Here is a 22,626-nt window from a genome sequence, read left to right as displayed (position 1 = left end):
TTGGGAATGTGAAAAAAAAACTATAAATAGGAATTCAAAGACGTTGTACACAGTTAGCTAGCGTAATTTTGTAAGTTGTAAGTACACACACACACACACACACATATATATATATATATATATGTATATATATATATATATATATTGTTATAAACCTGGAGGTGGCACAGATGGGGGTGGTGGTGTGTGTGTGTAGTCAGACGACGCAAATCGCCCCAGGCCAGCGCTAGATGAGCGGTCAACCGTGACGAGTTACGACGATCGGCCGAGACGAGTATCAACATGATGGTTCGGGAAGGATCGACATCGTGAACCGAGCTCAGGAGTGTCACGAGGGATGTAGTCATCTGACCACCCAGAATGGTCGAGCGACGTTCTGTCCGGTTCTAGAAGGCCAGCAGGGACCCTATATAAAGAGCGAAGGTATCAGAGACCATGAGTGACAACATCCCGATCTACAGTTCGTTACAACGGTACAGTACAAGTCCGAGACGAGACAGAGAGACCAGTGCAAGAGTTGATACAGCGGAGAGATATTTGTACAGTCTTGTGTTACGTGCTGCCAATTGTACAGTATTGGCTGTTATTTATTAACATTAAACTATTACGTTATTTTCAAGACTGAGTTGTCAAGTTCTTACAGTTGGTGGTGTCGTTTTGGTGCCATTTGCAGCGAGCCTGGATAGGGAGATTCGTAACAATATATATATATATATATAGCGAAGCGACAACAAAAAAAGTACAGACCTTCATCAACAGATGCCTGAGAAATATCCTAGATGAGTGGGCAGACAACTATAGAGGTGCAGATCTTAGATTGGTCACACCTTAGAAAAGATAACAGCAACAGAGCTAGACAGGCCTTAGAGCGGTATCCCCAGGGAACAAGACGTAGAGGAAGACCAAAAAGAACATGACGACGCAGTACACAAGAGGAAGCCGAGAGGACCGGGAAGAGCTGGGAAGCCATAAAAAAAACTAGCAAGAGACCGTCGAGAGTGGCATGTTTTTGTCGAGGCCCAATGTTCCATAGAGGAATCCAAATGAATGATGATGATAGTAGCCTACTCTAAGTATGATTATATCACTTTGTTAGGGTCCGTCATTTGTTTAGAAGTATTTTTACCAATTGTTTTGTTTAGTGCGATTTCGAGCTTTAAGCGCTATATATCACTTGTTTCTATCAGAAAAGAATGGGGGTGGGCTGGGCAAAAAGTAAGGGGGTTATTGTTAAAGTTAATGCTACTGTGATCGCCTTTAAAATGCATTTTAAATTATAAAAGAAAAAGTTGTAATACTTCCACTTCAAACTCGTGGGCTCAAACCGATACACACTAATCACTATGCCAGCAAAGTGCTTATGAAAATATTTGATTGTATGCGACGACCTATAATTATTAATTCTCTACACAAAGCATTCAACTGATAGGCCTACCACCACATCCCAGAAATTTGTTACCTTCGAGCGAGGAAATACTCACACCTAAGACACCAGATCTCAAGGTGGTGAAGAAACACTTTGACTCGACGAAACAGTCACAGAAACACTATGGGTCTATTATGACAAGAGGAAAGGAGTTAAGAGTCATAATCCACTACAAGACGGAACGGCAGTCAGTTTGCAACTTAAAAAAAACAAACAACAGGAACAGTATAGTTTCGAAACATACTGCTAAGCCTAGATCATATAATGTGAAAAGTGGAAATCAGGTCTACAGAAGAAAAAGGAAACACATCAGAAAGTCTTATGAGAAAGCAAACAGATTTGACAATAATTATGACTTTCAGATGACATCTCAGAACAATTGGAACCACAATACCTAGAGAGTCCAAGATATACAAACTACGCTAGATGCTGCGCTGAATCTATACACACTGCTTCTTCTTACAACTCTAGACCACATGAAAGTTAACGTAACACGATCAGGCAGAATATTATATTATATAAGAGACTTATTTGTGATAAAAAAAATGACTTTTTAGTTGACTAGTTTGTTAGTTATTCTGATAAATAGATTTTCTGAATTAAAGAAGAGAGATGTAACTTATTATATATATGGATTATATGTACATTTGCACACTTTGAGCGCGTCACAGTGCAACACCACTTGTAAGTGTTTACGTAATAAATGGAGACTAAGTTCCTAATAGATTCTATGTCTTATGGTCTCCCCTCTTAAACACTAGTTTGTTATTTGTGTAAAAAAAATATTCTACATTATGCGAAGTAAATTTTTTTCCCCTTGTTCGATACCAAACTAAACAATTATAAAAATTACCAATACTTAATTAATTATCTTTTGATTTTTGTTTTGTCAGGTACAAGAAATAGTTGTGCGAAGTTTCAACTTTATCCGAGATTGGATGTGGGAAAAATAAACATTTTACCAGAATATGTAGGGCTACGTCTGGGGATTTTTATAAATGCAATCTTGGGTTTCTTTTGGAATGTCAACATATGATCGCAAAGTGAATATGTCATCTAGGAATATAGATCTAGATATCTAGATTAGATTATTTCTAGATCTAGTCTAGTAGTCTAGATTACAATTTTCAATATAGATCTAGAGTATTCTAAAGTCTAGGTAAGACTTACACCACATATTTCTTGTACCTAACTCCTAGGCCTAGATATAGAATATAGACTCTATAGACTATAGCCAGACTATAGTATACTATAGATTACTATAGTTATAGAAGTATAGGCATAGGCCTACCCTAGGCGCCTAGCCCTAGGGCCCTAGGCCTAGGCTAATAAACAAGTCAAGTGTGGCCGCTAAACTTTTTTTAAAGGGTTAGATCTAAGACACTGAGTCTTAAGACTAGATCTAGATATAGATCTATATAAAATATTTTTTGATTGGCTAAGTCTAACTTATAAGTAATAAGGAGCCCAGCAATATTTAATATAGTAAAGTCAAAGTGCGAAGTTCGAAATTATTAAGCCCGCAGGCAGCAATTTTCATGTTTGGATTTTTATAGCACCGTAATGGTCTGACCTATGAAAAAACTGATGGTATCTCTGAATTCCTCGTCCTTTTTTCTATTAAAATAGATTGGATTTAATGTATCACTAGGCTTGGTTAAAATTAAACATGAGTTCAAAGAGGTGTAGGTTAGGTATCGCCAAGCGTACTTTACCTCGAGCGGATTTTTCCCCAGTTAGTAAGCTCGAATGGGTTGATGGAAGGTTCGAACAGATCAAAGAAAATATATGTAAAAACATGTTTCAATATTTAATTTTCACTATAAAGTCATTTTCTTTTTACTCCAGCGCAAGAACACAAGCCATTGCACCATTGGATTTCTTACCCTCCACAACTTCAAATAGTCTCTATGAGCTGATGTGCCATCAGACTTAAAAATAGCCTTAAGCCCATTACCCATTTCCTTCACTACCGGGTAGTAAAAAAGAATAATTCCACACCTCCTGAGTTTGACCTCACCATGAACTTAGTCTTTACAAGGAAAAGGAAATAGTATGTGTCGGAATTGAAGAAAAAAGGTGCATGCGCAGTAGCAATATAGTAGTAATTTGGTAAACATTCAAATAAAAAAGTTATAGCAATAAAAAGTGAACTGTTCGAACCTCTTGACAAATGGGGGCTGCTTGAACTTCGCACTTTATTAAATTCTATATTCTGTTTTTGGAGCTGATTTATTTGATTCATAAGCCAAGCCCAAGTTGTTTGATTCCATACAATCACAAATTTAAATGAAGGGTGTTTGTATTAAATTACGATTTTCTTACCAAAATTTATTTCAGACAGCCAGTTTTGGACATCAGTGTTAATGATCTTATAATTTAAATATTAGATCTATATACATATATTTTTTTTTTTTTTGTATAGAGAATAAATGAGCAAATGTTTGAAGTGAGCTTGGTATATTGAATGAAGTTAAATGCTTAGATCTAGACTAGATCAGGGGTGGGCAAATACGACCCGCAGGCCACATGCGGCCCACCGGAGTGTTTCATGCGGCCCGCACACACCTACATAAATTAGGTGTGCTCACAGTTTATACATAAACAAATTCAAATATATTATATATAAAAATATTTCTAAATATCTCTATAAATTATGGAAAGTGTCTCATTATAAAAAGTTTCAAGTAAGTCTCAATCGGTAAATGTAATAACTGATGGAGCTCGACCTTTTAATGAAAAAAACATTCTTGTTTTATGTTTTTTTTTAAATAAAGAATATCCCAGCCATAAACTTTAAATAGGAAAGTTTGCACAATGCTGCATAAAGTATAAACATGTTATATAGAGCGATATTAAGAAAATCATATTAATCAGATCTATGAGGCTTAACCACAAGCAGATCCGAAATGTACCTGAAAAATTATAATCAAAATATTGCTGAAATGCTAGTGCATGTTAAATCTTTTCAAATAAAGCTTTCCAATTTCTCTAGACAAGCGAGAACAGTTTTTTTTTCATTTTCTTTTGCTGAAAGGTGAAACTTTTTCTAATAATAAAAATAAAATTAAGGCTTGTCTTCTAGTTCAAAGATTAAAGAGGAATGCAGTATTTCCCTTGGACAAGGCTACACAGCCCCAGCTGTGACCCATATATTTGCCACATCTATCGCGGGCATAACCATTGTCCCCGGTGGTCGATTTAGATTTTCCTATCGCAGTCTACATCTGTCCTCGGCATAGCCGTCTACATCTCTCCTCCTTTGGTCTCAAATGTGTATCCCACGGCCGTTTGTAAGTTAGAGAAACTATTTGTAGTGAAATGGTTAAAAGTACAACAATTATTCCATAATTGTAGAATTTATAAAAGCAAATTTTAAAACGTCAAGAACCAGTTTTCAATACCATCAGCTCACTATTTAGCGCAGAAGCTGATTCAGCTCCAGAGGACATAACTCTAATTATGACTCGAAAGAGAAGTTCCAGTCAGTACTTCTGCGAGAGTTTTATTTCTGCGCTTTAAAAACTTTGCTGCTAAACTTTCCCATTATTTGGGTACAAATACATATGTCAACAAGTACTGTTTTGTGGAAACTGTAATTTGATAGCAGTCACAAGGATAACAACTAGTAAGATAGTGTCACTATTCCGGAACATTACGCACCAGTGTAAAGAGTTAAATACTTCACATTAAGTACAACTGTCCATTTGGGTGAAATGTTGTGATGTAAAAAGACAATATAATTTTTTTTTAAATCGTAAAATTGGTTTCAGAAATGACTAACTCTTGTTGTAATTCCTAAATTGGGAGTGTGAAAAATGAAAAGTGAATGCATAATACAGCATGAGTTAAAAGATTATACACAGTTAGCTAGCGTATTTTTCAAAGTTGTAAGTACATAAATATATGTATATGCGGCCCCACATTCCAAAATTTTTCTTAATGCGGCCCTCAATACAAAAAGGTTGCCCACCCATGTACTAGATAGATCTAGATTTATATAGAGAGAATATAGAAGATTCCTGAAGCAGTTTAGTGTTTAGGCAAGAATGGCCATCCTAATCTGTATGATACTACAAAAGATCATCTCATCTGTATTAGAAATTTATTAAATCAATAAACAAAAAACACAAACATTCAACACACATATAATCATGCAAACATAAAAAAAAGTCTAAAAGTCTGTGTAGAAGTCACTATCCCAGTGAATTTGGTAGAATAAGTGTGTTCATATTTTTATTTTTTGTTTGTTTGTTTTTAATTATGCATAATTTGGAAACATCTTAATAATTTTATGTGAGGGGCTATGCCTGGGGATCTTAAAATTTAGTAAATGTTAATATAGAATTAAAATCTGAGTTTATTGATGCCTAAATATAGAGACTGTCTGAAATAAATTATGGTGTCCGGAATCAAATAATGTGGGTCAAATTTATCTGAATTAAATGAAAACACATGGCCTCTTTGACCTTAAATATAATAACAAATATAGGTTAGGGGTACAAATATAAGTAGTCATCCTTATTGTCCTTAAAGGGAAACTCCGATGGTTTTGACAATTTTTGATATAATATGTGTTTTGATTTACAGATAATGAATATATTCTTCTTTTTTTTTTATTTGCAATAACAACTTAGTAATTGATGTTTTTCTGAGGTAATTTTCCTGCGCATCCAAAACAGTCAGACTTTCACTGGGTTTCTATGTGACGTCACAAAGGTGTTTTAATCTATTGACTTATTGTATAACAGGAGACCATACAGCAAAGTTTACATTCTCGTAAAAGAAATATATCTTTGTCTATGCAGTTAGATCTAGGATCTTGTAAGCAAAGAAAAAATGCGTATTAAAAGTAGCTTTACATGCATGACTAATCACGTCAGTGTGTATTTTCTCGCCAGACCACTCAACACACAACAAACACTATCGCTTGGTTTTCTTGTCATGACTGACTACACGTAGTCTCGACTAGCCTTACACTGACCAGCTTGTTCGAACCATTCAGACAAACGATCTATTTACTTCTTAGGATAGGGAGAGGCTTAGATGAAAATGTTACTTTTTTTTCTCGAGTTGGTTATCCTAATGCTTTTGGATCTATCTATACATGTTTATATATATAACTGTATCATAGCTCTGGACTAGGCCGTCACTAAGCCTAACAGCCTAACACTACTAACAGCTACTGTAAGAATGAAGCCATACGATTGGTTAAATCAAGTTTCTCTTTCAGTATTGTTTAGGGAAGTGACGCATGAAATAACTTAAAACAAAATCTCAAGGAATCCCGTTTTTTTTTTTGAGATGTCAAGAATTTACTGACTAATTTATTAAATATAAAATTTTCTAAGAATTTAAATAAAAAATGATATAATGTTTACTATTACAACTTTTTACGCAGAATTTAAATATTGTCAATAACTCAAATTTGAAAAACTATCGGAGTTTTCCTTTAAACTAAAGAAGATTTTGATACTTCATTTTCTTTTCTATGTCAAACCATTGTCAAATAATGCGCTGTCAAATTCAAACTTTGAAATTTTGGCCTATAGGTGTCCAAATAGCATAAACTACTCTAGGTCTAGATTAAGATCTAGATCTAAATTCCTTGTTCCATATGCTAGGTCAAATTTGTACAAATGTTTCTTCTTCCCTAGTGCTATTAGACTAAGAGCATGGAATGGGTTGCCTGAGCTAGCCAGAAAAACCAGTGACTTGGTGGAAATTAGGTCATTGGTTAACATGCATGACTGAATGCATGATGGGTAGGACCGTAAGGACGTAATCATCTTCTTTTTTGAAGTAACGTCTGTATTACTGTATTATATAAGATAAGATAAGACTTCAGATGAGTCTAGATCTAGACATGGATCTAGATTGGAATCTAGATATATATATAAAGAATTTTAATATTCTGGCCAAGTGTGTAGACTAAAATAGTAGACCAGTAGTAAAAATGAGTACTGTAATAACCATGTTCTGTAGTGGCTCTATGGCTGCGCACCAGCGCACTAGAAAGAGACTGAAATGAATGGAAGAGAGGAGGAAGTGGAATGTTTTGATGGTTGTTGATCTCCGCCTTGCTGAACTCTTCTCTAACTTGAACCTTCAGTTCTGCTATGTCTTTTTCTACCACATCGACTCTCTGGTTCATCTTGACCTCCATTGTGGTTATTTTCTCACTGATACCAATTCAGTCCTGATCCCTGTGTCTAGTGTGTCTATTTTGTCCTGCATTGTTCTAATTCCTATATCAAATGTGTCAATCTTTTCAATATTGACCTGCATTGTATTTAATTTCTCTTGGAATTCAATCCTCATTGTGCCCATGTTTTCCTGCATCTTACCTAAGAGCTCAGTTATATCTGGCCCTACTTCCAATTCATAACTGTCCGGGTCTTCTTCTTCGTCATTCAGGGCCTGCCGGAGACGAGCTGTAAGCGTCTCCTTACTACCACCAATCTTCAAAGCTCTTGTTTTAACTCTTTAATCAAGAGTTGGCCTAATTGTTTCATAACAGGAGAAGCCATTACTAACCTACCTCTCATCCGTTGAGTCACCTATGATCCCACTTTTGACACCAACGTTATTACATTTACAGGAAGCAACTTAACAGCAAGGAAACAAAGACAACACAAGTTTAATTAAATAAATCACAAAGAAAGGTGGATATCAACAACCATCAAAACATTCCACTTCCTCCTCCTTTCTTCCATTCATTTCAGTCTCTTTATAGTGCGCTGGTGCGCAGCCATAGAGCCTGAATTGGAAACCACTACGCAGTTTATCTATATATCTAGTTATCTGAATGCCCCTACATAACAATGAGAACGAAGAAGGAGAACTTTGTCCATCTGCAATATCTTCCATTTTTATTTCCCCGCACAACTTGCACACTGTTTGTGTGCCTTTTGTCACTAAAGTAGGGTTCATGCTAAAGATCAATCTGTAGTTGACCTCCCTGGACTTTGATGAGATGTGCTTGATGTGCAGGTCCTTATGTAGCTGGTTTTTATGTCTTTTTCAGAATGTTGTGATTTGCTCCCCAGTCTGTACCAGCTAATTTTTCTTAAGAATATTCTTTGGAGGGCCATAGTCTTTGGATGCTTTACTCTGTGCTTTTTACTTTTTTTTTTATTTCAAAGCTAATCTACTTGATTGCTAATCTGGGTTAAAGATTTTAGCTGTTTTTTTTTTTTTCTGGCTTGAGAACCAAAAGTGAAGTAGCATGTCATTTTTTTCTGGACCTGGCGCTTTTTTTTTTAGATTTGTTATCATTCAGTAAAAGTAAGCTGGTTCGTTTTCTTGATTTTTATTTTGGATTTCTGCATTTATATCTTTAATTCTGCCCTCATTGATTTGTAGAGACCTACACTTTTTGATATGGTTTACTGCTTCTTGTCATTTCATGAGTGTGTTGTCGTTTCCCATAACTTTGTTCTGTTTTCTTCCTGGTTTAGGCATTTTACAAACAATAGCCAGAATAATTTAAAAGTTTGATCGTAGTCCACATAAGGATTAAGGGTACAAACTAGGGACCATCATGATGACAATCCAAAGCCTATACCACAATACCCAGCAGCTATCTAAAGCTGAGGAATTAGATGATAGCCAAATAATTCAGAAGTTGAGATTTCTAGATGTTTATTGTTTTAATTTTTTTTGTATTGTATACAATAGAAATAAACTGTTTTGTATTGTTGGTACTTATAGCTATGAAATAGCAATTTGAATAAAAAAATATTTGTTTAAATTATTTTAAATACTTTTTTTAAAAAGGTGGAGTATATTCTAAAACATTTCTAAGAAACTATATCTAGATCTTTTTAAAAAAAACAACTCCATATACCCTACTTATATATTATGTTATATCTTTTTTTATTTATTCTCACCAGTTTAAGAACTCAAAAAAAAGAGTAAACTATTTTTGTTACTCAATCTGTGGCTGTAATTAACTTCGTACTCAATTGATAATTTTTCTTTTCTCTCTTATTTTTTAAACATAGTGATAAAAAAGTGTTATTTATACATTTTGATATATAAATGTTATATGTATTTATTTATACTTCAAGAAGTCTCTTATATATTGCATTTATTTTTTCGTACTTAAAGCAGTCTTAACATTTTTTTATTAAAGGATTTTCAATGGACAAAAAAGTTGTCAATTCAGAAAAGACCAGCTCTGATGAAATAATTGAAAAATCTCAAAGTATGTTTTTTTCTTGTTTTTTTTTAGCAAATGAATATTTAAAACATTAGAAATATATATCATGTTGTTGTTTTTTTTTTGGCATTATTGACAATGCTGTGTAATAATGTAACTTAAAATAGAAAAAAATTGTTTGGTAGTTTTTTGAAAAAGATACTATTGTTTTTAAACAATTATTTTGTATATATTCAATGTTAAATTTATATCTCAAAAACAAAAAAAAATTAAGCCAGTATGTTTTCTTGCAACTTGAGTTGATATAGTTCAGCGATGCCCAAACTACGTCCCGCGGGCCAGATCCGGCCCGCGGCGTGCTTCAATCCGGCCCGCCAAAACATTGGAACAAAATGATTAAAAAATGTAAAAATGAGAAAGTTAAATTTGATATTTTCTTTAAGTTAGAATTCTCACTCTTTTTTTGGTGAATTCCATCTTTATGTTTGGTATTCTAATATTCATATTCAATATTTTTTTTATTGTAAGAACACAACTGTTGTTTTTTGTCAATGGCGATAAAACTTGACAGCTATTTTTAAAATCTTGAAAAATTCCGCTACTATCTTGAGCTAGCCTGTCCTTGACACCTTGTGTGTACAACACAGAGCATCATTGATGCCTCGTTTTGGGTCGTGTTCTTTTGATGTCAAAGCGATTGGTACCGTAGTGTTTAACGTTTGTGATTTAATAAAATGGGAAAACCTAAGAAACGAAAAGTGGATTCTGCATGTAGAAACTTTTTAAAAAGTGAACAGATCTTTACTTTTTTGCGGAATTCGATAATAAGTCAACATTTTTCATTTGTAAAGAAAGTGTGGCTGTTTTTAAAGAACATAACATTAAAAGGCATTATGAAACCAAATACATAAACACAAATGGTGACATTCTTGATTTGAGCCATGAAGACAAGATTGCCAAGTTACGAATAGAGATCGTGGGATTGACGAGAATATTTAACAAAAAGAGACAAGAAAATGAGTCGGCGATAAGGGCCAGCTACAGCTCACATCCTAAATAGAGCAATGAAGCCTTTATCCAATGGCGAATGTGTAAAAAAAAGTGCTTGCTAGCAGTGATGGAAGAAATGTGTCCTGAAAAGAAGAATGCATTAGAAGCTGTCAGCTTTTTTCGCATGACACTACACAATTTCCATTCACATTAAAAGACAGAGCAGCAGAATTCGAAATGTTTTCTATTGCTGCTGATGAGTCCACTGACATAACTGATACCGCGTAACTCTTGGTATTTATTCGCGGTACAAACAAAAATTTTGATATAAGAGGAGTTAGCAGCTATGAGGAGCATGCATGGGGCTACAACTGCAGAAGACCTGTTCAAAAAAGTGTCAGCCATCATAGAGGACCTTGCTCTTCCTTGGAATAAATTAGTTGGAGTGATTACTTATGGCGCTAGAAATATGCCTGGATGTCACAGCGGACTGACAGCAAGAGTTATTTTAAAAAGTTGTTGAGTCAAATGGAACAACCCTTGCGTCTTCACTGCATCATTCACCATACAAAATCTTTGAATCTAGACCATGTGATGTTGATTGTGTTCAGTACTGTACATTCCATCAAATCACAAGCGTTGACTCACAGAACTATCAAAGATTTTCTGACAGAAATATGAAGACGTTCTATTTCACAGTGAAGTGCGGGGGCTGGTTAAGCCGAGGAAAGGTATTAATACGTTGTTTTTTTATTTGAGACACAAAATTGAAGTATTTATGATGGAAAAATCAAAACAAGTGCCACAACTGAACGACCCCTCATGGTTGTGGGATTTGGCTATTTTATGCGACATCACATCACATCTAAATGAACTCAACACCAAACTACAAGGGAAAGACAAATTGATTTCGCATGTGTATGCAGACATGTGTATGCAGACATAAGCGCTTTCCAAACAAAATTGCAACTCTTCATTCAACACTTCCAACCTGAACCACTCTACAAAATGATGAGCAGCTAAATAAAGAAAAAATGATCCAACATCTGAGGCTCTTGATGAATAATTTCAGTGAAAGATTTGTGGATTTTCATAATTTAAAAATGAAATCCGTCTTTTTCAAAATCCATTTGCTGCCGATGTGTCAAGTGCTTCGACAGATCTGCAACTGGAACTGATTGACTTACAAGGGTGATCACAAGTTTTTCAAGCACTTATTTGTGTGAACAAACTTTTTCAGTTATGAAATATGCGAAATCCATGTGACGTAATCGACTCACAGATGAACATCTAGATTCAGTGCTTCAACTTGGTGTTTCATCTATGCAGCCAGATATTCAGAAGATGGTTTTGGATAAACTTCATGCATCACATTAATTTATGTAATAAGGTCCACAAATAAAACTAATAAAAATAGCTTATTGTATTTTTTTTTCCTTTTTGGTGATATGGCCCGCGACACGAATGCCAAGAATTAAAATGGCCCGCAGACCAAATAAGGTTGGGCATCACTGATATAGTTGATAAAAAAGTTAGTTTTTGCTACTGATAAACTGAGTATTAAGGCTATAGTTATATTAAAATACAATTATTGCTGTCAAACATTGTTATACTGAACTGATTTTAAAAGTTGTATCTTTCATTTAGCCTGTAGTCTGGCTTTGTAATTGCCATAACTGAGGATGAGTTGTTTTATTTTGTTTTTTTTTATAAAGAGCTTTTTCAGACATTCTGTTATGTTTAAAACATTTACCACAGCCCAACTTGTGTTGAATTGAAAGGCACTGATGTCCTAGTCTCAGTTGTAATGCAAATCACACATTTGAATCACCTGTGTATATCTAATGTCATAAAATATGTTAATGAAAGAAAAGTTTAAATGTATTTGACAGTGACTTCTAGTAGTTAATAAATGCATTTAAACAAAAAGTGAATGACCTGAATTCAAAACCACTGGCTAAAGCCTCCTCAACCTCCTAAAGCTAATACATTAACCACTGTGCCAGGGAAATGCTTATGAAAAAAAAAGGATTTCATGCATAGTTACCTATATTTAGTTTCAAACTTTTCTCTATTAGATACAAAGTATAAAGGGGACTAATTTAACATACCAGCCTTTCAACCCATTACAATTTCTTTCCTTTGTTTGAGATACCAAACAAAATAATTACCAATAGTTAATTGGTGTGGGATTAGGTGTGGGAGAAATAATGTGTACAAACTTTTTACCAGATAGACAGAGTGAGCTTATATAAGCTTTGTAAAAGAGCTTAAATTACACTTTAACAAGGGAAATGACTCAATAATATGACTAGTCTACAGCGTTTTGAAGTTCTCAAACATTTTGGTGTTTCATACTTCATTTTTTAGTTGTTTTTTTTTTTTTTAATTTTCAAAGGATTTTAAAAATTTGATGTCGAAATTCAAATTAGAACTTAGAAAATAGCTTTTAAGCAAAAGATAGTGACTGCACCAACATAAAGTAAACAAAAAATGTGTTCAGTGGTCTGACATTTAGCTCAGTACCTTCTGTGAAGCAGAAAGTCAAAGTGGGGTAATCCAAATGTTTACTTACCTATACAGTAGAGCATGCTGTCTGGTATGTGCAGTATTGAGAGGGTGAGGTGTTTGTCGGCTATTTAGTGACATCACCCATGCTAGGTCATTGGAGGGCTATACATAATGTAATATACATGTGATGCAAAGTTACATCAACAGTAGCGTTTTGATGGATGGAGGAATGCCAAAAGTGATATCTGATTTATTTTGGTCAGATGAAAAAGGTGTTGTTTCTAAGTTTATTTATGTTATCTGAAATAGTAAATGTCTAATAAACAGAATTTTTTTTCAAAAGGAACAATAAGGAAAATACCCAACAAATGAAGTGAATTAAAATAAAAAGCAATTTTAATTTATGCAAGTTAGAATTAACTGAATTCCACTGTTTGATTTTTATTATAATAAACTTTTTATTTTAACATAAACCTATAGTCATCCTTATTTTACTTAAGTAATCAAATCAAGTTTTATTGTTTAGCTTGTCACCACATGAAATGTGTATATCATTACTAGCTATGTAAAGTTTTTAGTTATTATAGATAGCCATTCCATACAGACAAATGCCAGCATTTACATTTAAAAAAATCTTTTTACTTAAATAAAATTGAAAAAGCATTCAATTCGGTTTTCTTATTCAGTTTAATTTTCAGAGTAGCCCTCAATAATTTGTCAAAATGTGTATGTATTGGTTATAGGCAGTTGAAGTGTGGCATTTCCAATATTTGTGATAATTACATACATACTATTCTTTGAAACAAGAGGGATTTAGAACCAATTGAAATGGTCCTGGAAAGTTTGGAATGAATTTTGTATGTAGATATTACATTTGAATAATAATTTATTTCTCATTTTAATTAGTAATTTTTTATAGCTCATTGCATAATTTGAACATTTGTTTAAAATGTATTCCAGAAGCTGTAGTATTTCCAATAAGTAAATTACATTGGAATGCTTGCACCCATAATCCTGGACATAGGGATTTTATACCTTTGAAAACTTTTAACAGTGAGCATCTTCCAGAAAAATACAGGAGTGAAGATATTTTGAACTACATTCTATCACTAGCAGCTTTAACTGTTCGAATAGTAGTTACGGTAAGAAGCCCTGAAAGGCCAGCAGATTATTTGTATTTTTGTGGAAATGGTACATTGTGGACTGGCACTGGAACTGTGACAGATATAAAACCTAAAAATCTTAAAGCTTTGAAACATTTCTGTATTACTGAGAGTACCACTGCAGTCATCAGCATTAAAACAGCATGCCATGTTGTTTTTGATAGCCTTGAGGCCTCTCATTGTTACGTGAATTTCTTTTTTGATGATGAAGAGAACAAAGAAGGTGTGAAACATGTCACAGGTAAGATTGTGAGCATTAAAAATGAAGAGGAAGACTGGAGTATTTTTCAATGTCACACCACTGATGTTTCTTTGATAAAGACTATAATTTCAAACTTAAAAATGATTTCAAAGTCAAGATATGTACAATCTCTATCTGAAAGCATTGCAGTGATCGCATCTCATCCTCATGGAATGTCTAAACACATTAGTGTTGGAAGGTGGACTTATGGCTCCAGCAATCCTTGCATGGAGCAGAGACGCAGTTTTTCTCCTAATCTAAGTATTCGTATACTAGATGACAGTATTAAATATACATTATTTCCATGGGAGCCAATAGATGTTCTTGTCAATAGTTCAAGAGGTAAGCTTATTATATGAATCTTTCAAAGAACACCAAAACAAAAATGTTATTATATAAATGCCACAGATTTCACATCTGAAGAAAAAAATAATTAAATAACAAATGAAAAAGATTACAAATTGTTGCCTTTATTAAAGTATAAATGGTAAAATAATATGAGATGAAATATTAATTATAAAGTTTCTTATATAATCTAAAAGTAAATATAATTTTCTTCAAATTCCATTAAGTTACATTTACCAAGTTTTTTTTTTTTTTGTATGTTGTAGTTAAATAACAATTGGAACTAATATATAATATTTAAATTATCAGGTTGAACATATTCTAAGTACCAATTACCTGTGAAATGACTGAAATATTATTCCATTTTTATTTGTACTCATTTTCATATCCTAGTGCGAAAATGTTTGTAAAATGATTAACATGTTTCGGATGTTCCTTCAGAGTTGAAGATAATTACTTCCTAGTCCAAACCTCCCGCAGGACGACGGGGGATGGGAGCGGGCAGGGTTTGAACCCGGGACCATCGATAAATCTGAACGACAGTCCAGCGCGCAAACCGCATGACCAGGCAGCCATAATAAGAATAATTAATAGATAAAAAGCTAATGTCTAATTATAATTTATAATTAAACAATACTTTTTTTAAAAAAATAAAGCTTATACAAAATGTAATTGTATCAATTAATTTGGATCAGTCATGTAATTAAATTTGTTATAGATCCAGACCAACAACAATAAATCTGTGAGATTAATAATATTTTTACACATTCTTTTGTTTAGCGCAATTTCATGCTTTTAGCTTTCTCGATATGCTATGATCCTATCACTTATCTGGACCAGTTGGGAAAATTGCAAAAAAAGAGGAGGGGGGGGAAGAAAGGTATAGGTGGATTTTACCATATACCCATAAACGTTTTATGAAGAACATCTCGTACTTAGGTAAGTGAGGTAAAATGTACCTTGGTGCTAAAACTGGCTTTCAACATTATAAAATAATCTCATTAAGCAATATTGTATAGATACTGAATAGATAGACATTGCTCACTTCATCATCATCATCTGTCCCTTGACTTTCGTCGTAGGGGTGCTCCATTTTTCCCAGTCAGCAGCTGTTCTTAGTAGGATATCAAGAGAGAGTCTGGTCCATTCTTTTGTTGTCCAGCCATCTTTTCTTTGGATGACCCTTTCTTCATGCTGTACCATGAATTTGACTTTTGATGGTGACTTATGTCTTACAATATGACCGAACCAGCTCAGCTTTCATCCCTTCACAGTATTGAGTTCTTCATTTTTGACTTGTAATTTACAAACTCATTGGTCTGCTTTTCCTGGTATCTGATACCCAGCAATTTTCTGTGGCATTTACTCTTAAAAGCTTGGATTCTTCTTTCAGCCTCAACAATCAGTGTCCAACTTTCACAGCCATATAAAAGTACAGAGACCACTGGCGAAGAATACAGTTTTAATTGTACTGGTAATCTGATGTTATTCTTCCAGATTTTTTATAATTTGGCCATGGCAGCAGACCTGTAGCTTAAAGGGTTTTTATCTCTTATTGATCTTATATCTCTTTTTAGGTATTTAAATGAGGCAAATTCTTCTAATGTTTTGCCATTCAACTTTACGCAACATCTTCACCACAAACTATTATTTTGCTTTTTTCAGTACTGATTTCCATGTCAACTGCTCTGTTGCAGCGCTCAGTTTTGAAGTAAGATCTTGTACTTGGTCTCAATTTTCTCCAATGAGGTCTATATCATCTTCAAACCAGAGATTAGAAATATACCACCCATTTATTGTCAAGCTAGGATTAAATCTCGAGTCATAATACCCTCCAGAAATAAGTTAAAAAGAGCTGGACAGAGAATGCATCCTTGCCGCACTATTATGGAGGTCCTAAAATTTCTCTGTAGTGTAACTGAGTTGATTTTCTGCGTGCGTCCAGCGTGTCTGAAGGTCATGGCCATTGTGTGATGTGTTTCATTTCCAGTGTGTGTGTGTGTGTATAGACTGCATCAGTGGTATGCTAGACGTGCTGGTTTCATTCACTGTTTACTGTAGTCTAATTTTGTTGAATAAAGCCATGTTATTGGTATTCTAGTCGTTACATTCTCCAATTTGGTTGTTTAGAACTACTAGGCTATTCGGATTTTGATTTAGGGCTTAGATAAGATCAGTAATGCTTTTTTTTATTGATGTTGAATGCCCTCATCACTTGTCACATGCCTTTATGCCCTACCGGCATAAATATTATTAAGTGAAATCTACATCATTGTTGTAATTTCTTGATACTTAGAACTACGTATGAAGTAGTGAATGTTTTTATTTTATTTTAAAATGCAGAATTTTTTTTAAATTTACATTACCAGTATAAAATAAAATAATAATAAAAAAAAAATATATATATTTTTAAAAATTTTCATTTGCCTTTCTCATGGTAACCAGTAACAGACAGGCCAGTTCAATGTTGTAAGCACATTCATTCATTTTTATAAAGAAACTTAGTGTTGACTTTATACTTAAGTTATTTTTTTTTACATTTTTATTTTATATATACGTTTGCCTATTTTTAATTAAAGGAAAAAAAACGTTTTAATGTACTGAATGAATGTGATGTAGAGCAGAGAGCTGCAGTTAGTTTTCTTTGCCAGTTCAAAAACCCTACCAAAAAAAGATAATAAAAATAAAAAACTTTCAGAATTAAATCCACCAAACAGAAACAAAATTTCTTTTGAAATTATGAAATTTTTTATTTAGAAATTCTCCACCTTGATTCAAACAACTTTTAAATACAAATGCAAATATTTGAAATCTAAGAATGTTTTTTAACATTTTTGGTGTATTTAATAGTGTATTAATATCAGAACTTTTAATTGAAAAATGAAAACATTAAAAATGAACTTTGAGAAAAAAAATTATATTTGATTCTAATTTATTTTGACTTATGATACACAATAACATTTAGTTAATGACCTTTAGTGAAAGAGTTCTTTTTATCATGATTGTGCTTCTATGTGAAAAAAATGTTAAGTCATCTATCATTCTAACTTGTTTGACATGGCTTTGGTGTGTAGAAGAATGAAGCAACTAGTGCCACATTAAAAGCTAGAATATCTATTTATTATGTTATATTATGTTATATTATAATTCAAATTTTAAAGTAGGCTATCAACAGGTAATGGAAAGTGAGGAAAATACTTAAAACTTCAGAAAGTGATGGATGGTTTGAGATATTTAAGTGAAAAAGCATTGTAAAAATCTTTAAAAGCTTACAATTAATTTTTTTTGTGGCAGTGTTATGAAACAAATCTTCATTAATATTCTCAGGGATATTTTGTAAAATATTTACATGCATTTGGCGCCCATTGAGTTAGAAGAAATTCTAAAATGTTTTAGAATAGGCTTACATGAGTATCAAAATTAATTTTGTGAAATGAAGATTTAAAATGCAGTATTAAGAGTTTCATCATTCTAGTTTCAGAGCCTGTTGGAATAGAGTGTGATGTACATTTCCCTGATGGAACTACCAGCAAGTGTCATGTTTGGCAAGTGGATCGTACAGTTAAATATGTATGTATATTTTTTAATGGTTGAAAATTTATGTTCACTCTAAATAAAATTATTTGGCTGTCTTTCATTTGTTTATTATATTCTTAACAGTTTATGCTATTGGAAAACACATATGCTTTTGCTTACATTAGAATAGGGTTGAGGACATGTGTACTGCTGATATTATATTTTGTGGCAATTTAAATTCAATGGATATCCAGAACATAGATCATAGAGTTTTCAACAGTCTTTTTTTTTTAAAATGATAACCCAAAATATATATGAATTTTACTTTTAATTAGTAAAAGTTCTCACAAATTTAGGCAATGGATCTCTAATGATGCTATTGTATAAGGCTTTTGATATTTCCAGAACTGCTGAAAGAAAACTGATTTTGAAATAAATACTATTGACTTTAAAAAGCCATACACTTAATGAGGAATACATTTTTTTTCATTGTACATACAAGCCAGTCTTGAACTTTTTATTTAGTTTTGATAAATTTCGATGTATGTTATCGTTATGATATTTTGGTAGAAAATAGAACTTTAAACATTTCTAAGTTCTTCTTCTGTGTTCTCATTATCATGTTGGAGGATTCAAATAGCCATAGCCCTATATCTGAGATGAACTGCATAATAGTTTCAAGAGTAGGCAGCTCTTCTTAAGAGTTTTTCTTATATAGGCGTGCTCTGGGACTGGCATCTTGTTTGGGAGTCTAAATAATACATAATATATTTTTAAAAAATATTATTCTTTGAATTTATTTTGTCAAAATATTTCTTTTTCAGACCAAAATGTCTCTTATAAATGAATGTGGAATAGGAATTAATGTTCCTTCAGAGCAGCTGTACCTTGAACTGCAACTAAGTAATGGAGATACACAAGTTATGAAAGATGATAAACTGCTTGAATACTATTGGAATGACCTGACTGCTTCCTCTACAATATTCCTGAAAATATCACAAAATGAATTATAACATACTAAAAGATCTAACATCTTGCTTCACAAAAATTAATTTTAAGAACTATAAATGTTCATGTCATTTAAGCTAGTCCTCCTGACATATATTTCATTTTCTCCAGGGTAATTAAAGGTTGATTCCAAACATGAATGCTTGGAAACCTTGGGATAATCAAACCAATGTGAAAGAATTACCTATTTGTAGTCATCATTTTTTTTTTAGTAAATAATTGCATCATATAAACTTGATGTGGGCTGCAGGAAAGATTACCCAACTAATAACCCTCATGCATCTGCAATCCAGGGTTCCAACACATGCATTCTGTGATTACTTACCAGAAACAAAAATTATGTCTTTATACTTGTGTAATGGAATCACTATAACCAAGAATTCCAAATTGAAAACAAACAAAACATTGTTAGTAAAATAATAATTTGAACAATAACCATGGTCAAGTTTTTATTTCCAATCAAAAGTGAGCATCATTCCTTTTTCTGCATATTATATGGCTTTTGAATTTACACTCTGAATTTAAAGGACATTACATTTGAAGTCTGGCTTTTTTAATATTCTTTATTACAAAGTAAAAAATTCCATTAGTCACATTTTTCATATAGGATTGATCTTATGCTTTTTTACCCCCATGTAGGGCTGTCAATTTGTCATAATTTAAGAAAGCTTTGAGAATATCTAAACTCCTATTTTGAATTGCATCCCTTGGAATCGAATGGCATAGTTTCTCATTTAGTTCCCCTTTCAGACCTTGTGATCTAAGGGGCACATGATGTAAAGATCATCTGTTTCTGTGGCCCATGGTTAACGACGGTGTCATGTGGCCTGCACAGCGACCAATCACCTTTACTTTTCCCCAACTTATGTCAGGTACCCATTAGAGCTTGGTGGACTCAGAGGCGCCCAAAGATCCTGAAATTCAAAATTCCAGTCTTCACCAGGATTCAAACGGGGAACCACCGGTTTGGAAGTCAAGTGCTTTACCACTCAACCACTAAGCCTCCCAGTTTCTCATTTAATATTATCATCCAAAGGGGATCAATCAAACTTTGTTGGGACTAAGATTAATGGAACTCACACTTATGAAGTTTTCAAAAACATGCTTCCCCCCCCCCCCCCCCTTAAGATGCAGAATCCAACATAAAAAGAATAAAAACTGCATTGTTGTATTTCTTGAGATTTTAATAGCACATAAACCTTGCACATATATCACTACATCATGAATGTCTATAAATGAGATTTGACTGGAGCACACTAAGCTTAACATGGAGACACGCTAAACAGATATCAAATGATGATGACACAAAATAGAGCAGTGAGATAAGTAACAAACGAATATTCACATTTGACTAGAGTAACACCTTTAGTAAAATCACTAAATTTAGTAAGCCTTCAGGATAGAAAACACTGAACTATAATTTTCAAATTCAAAAACAAAATCTAATAAAACACTCAGAAAGACACATTCCTCGTTCCATATGCTAGGACAAATTTTTACAAATGCTCTTTCTTCCCTAGTGCTATTAGAGCATGGAATGGGTTGCCTGAGCTAGCCAGAAAAACCAGTGACTTGGCAGAATTTAGGTCAATGGTTAAATGCATGACACGTAGGACGTAATCATCTTCTTTTGAAGTAACGTCTGTATTATATAAGATATATGATAGACACATTAAGCATTGCTTAAAATTTGATCTGTGATAAAGACTAAATTCAGTATTTTACAAACTGTAGTGTTTCCCATTGCCTGATAGGTAGTTAAATAGTGGCCCACGCATGAACTAATTCCTATGGTAAATGCAAAAAATAAATATTGATTTCATTAGCTCTTCTCAGTACGGTAACAATAGCAGAAAAAAAAATTATAAAATATCAATTTGAACTGCTGTAGATTTTGAATCTATTTTCAAATAAAGATCAACTATTTAATGATTTCTGGTTTGTCTGAAGAACACCATCATATTTCAAAACAAGCTGTTGTTATTTTATTTCAGTTTCCTTCAAACTTTTAGTGCGGCGCAGGATTTTCTGTTACATTTCAACAAAATCGTAATATAGAATCAAGCTCGAGCTAAAGCTTATCAATACAATGCCAGATTTTTGCCCTTTAAAAAACACCATCAAATTCATTCAACTTTATTTATTCTTATGTTTCTCTTTATTTTATTATTGTTCTATAATTTATAATAAATAAAAATGTTGGTTTATCATCCTTTATTTTTTTAACACATAGGAAATGATCCAACCTAAAAAAAAATAAGCAAAATGTTCCGTTGAATTCTTACAATTGTGAAAATGTTTGGGAAATACTGGACTTATTTATAAACATGTTGCCAATAAAAAGAAATGAAACAATAAAAGTACATACATTTGTCTTTTCTTTTTAATTTTGTTTGGTTGTGATGTCAAGTCTATGTGACTGTGCAATGTAAATAATGCAAAATAAATTATGAAGCCATTCAAGTATATTTCTCATCAGATATTTAGATAACATATTTCCTGCTAACTGATTTTTAATAATACATCCTTTAAACCAACCTTCATAGTCATATAAAAATCGCGAATCAAATTTTACCTATTTATTCGATCTTATTATTTTAAGTAGATATTCACTATCTATGCACAATCAGCCTGAACAAAGTTGACAGTTTTGACTGCATTCATCTTTTCAGGGAACCCCCCCCCCCCCCCCGTCTCAATCACTGCTAGCAGGCACTTGATTACGCATTCGCTGTCGAAAAATGACTTCATTACTTTCCTTAAAATGTGAGCACCCTTCTGACTCCTGTCTCTTCTTGGTAAATATTTTCACCAATCCTTCAATCTCCAGAGGTATCTTTTCTTCGTGGCTAAAACTATTTTGTTTGCTTGTAAGACATAATGCTGTTTAATGTTGTGCTCCATAATAACAGCCATACTTTCTTTTCAGACCAAATACGTTCGTTTGTCTTTCACAAGACATCTGTCCACTTTTAAAAAAAAAGTTTCTACATTCAGTCTTCTTCTTCGTTCTCATTTTACACGTTGGAGGGTTCAGATCAGTAATCCTATATATGAGATGAACCGCGCAGTGCTTTCCAGATCAGGCAGTTCTATGTATAGTTTTTCTTCTATATGAGGGTTTTGGGGCCAAAGTCTAGTTCTTGATCTAGTATGCAGCTTTGAAGGACATTGTCAGAATTCTCTGGTGATGTTCCACATGGGCAGGTTTTCGCTAGTCCTGACGTTTAGCTTCCGGAACATATGTTGTTTCATTTCTTTG

At 33.3% G+C, this 22,626-nt stretch overlaps 1 protein-coding gene across 4 annotated transcripts; it reads left to right on the top strand.

The window, feature by feature from the left end:
* The first annotated feature begins 2,430 nt into the window (after window positions 1-2,430).
* On the top strand, window positions 2,431-21,736 carry LOC106051330 (uncharacterized). 4 transcript variants are annotated; one of them, XM_056009770.1, is made up of 7 exons: window positions 2,437-2,585; window positions 8,454-8,474; window positions 9,564-9,635; window positions 14,052-14,837; window positions 17,286-17,309; window positions 18,316-18,410; window positions 19,181-21,736. In XM_056009770.1, exons 3-7 carry the CDS (start codon window positions 9,572-9,574, stop codon window positions 19,367-19,369), a joined length of 1,158 nt encoding a protein of 385 aa, XP_055865745.1. In that variant the 5' UTR covers window positions 2,437-2,585; window positions 8,454-8,474; window positions 9,564-9,571; the 3' UTR covers window positions 19,370-21,736. The 4 variants fall into 4 exon arrangements, with proteins under 4 accessions (XP_055865744.1, XP_013061955.2, XP_013061954.2 ...); XM_056009769.1 differs by lacking the exon at window positions 8,454-8,474 and having other exon boundaries at window positions 2,431-2,585; XM_013206501.2 differs by lacking the exons at window positions 8,454-8,474; window positions 17,286-17,309 and having other exon boundaries at window positions 2,431-2,585; window positions 18,322-18,410.
* Window positions 21,737-22,626: the final 890 nt, after the last annotated feature.

The sequence above is a fragment of the Biomphalaria glabrata genome, chromosome 14 (genome assembly GCF_947242115.1).
Source record: "Biomphalaria glabrata chromosome 14, xgBioGlab47.1, whole genome shotgun sequence".
Lineage (NCBI taxonomy): Eukaryota > Metazoa > Mollusca > Gastropoda > Planorbidae > Biomphalaria > Biomphalaria glabrata.
The sequence above is the reverse complement of the archived record's forward strand: the minus strand, read 5'-3'. Positions and strand labels throughout refer to the sequence as shown.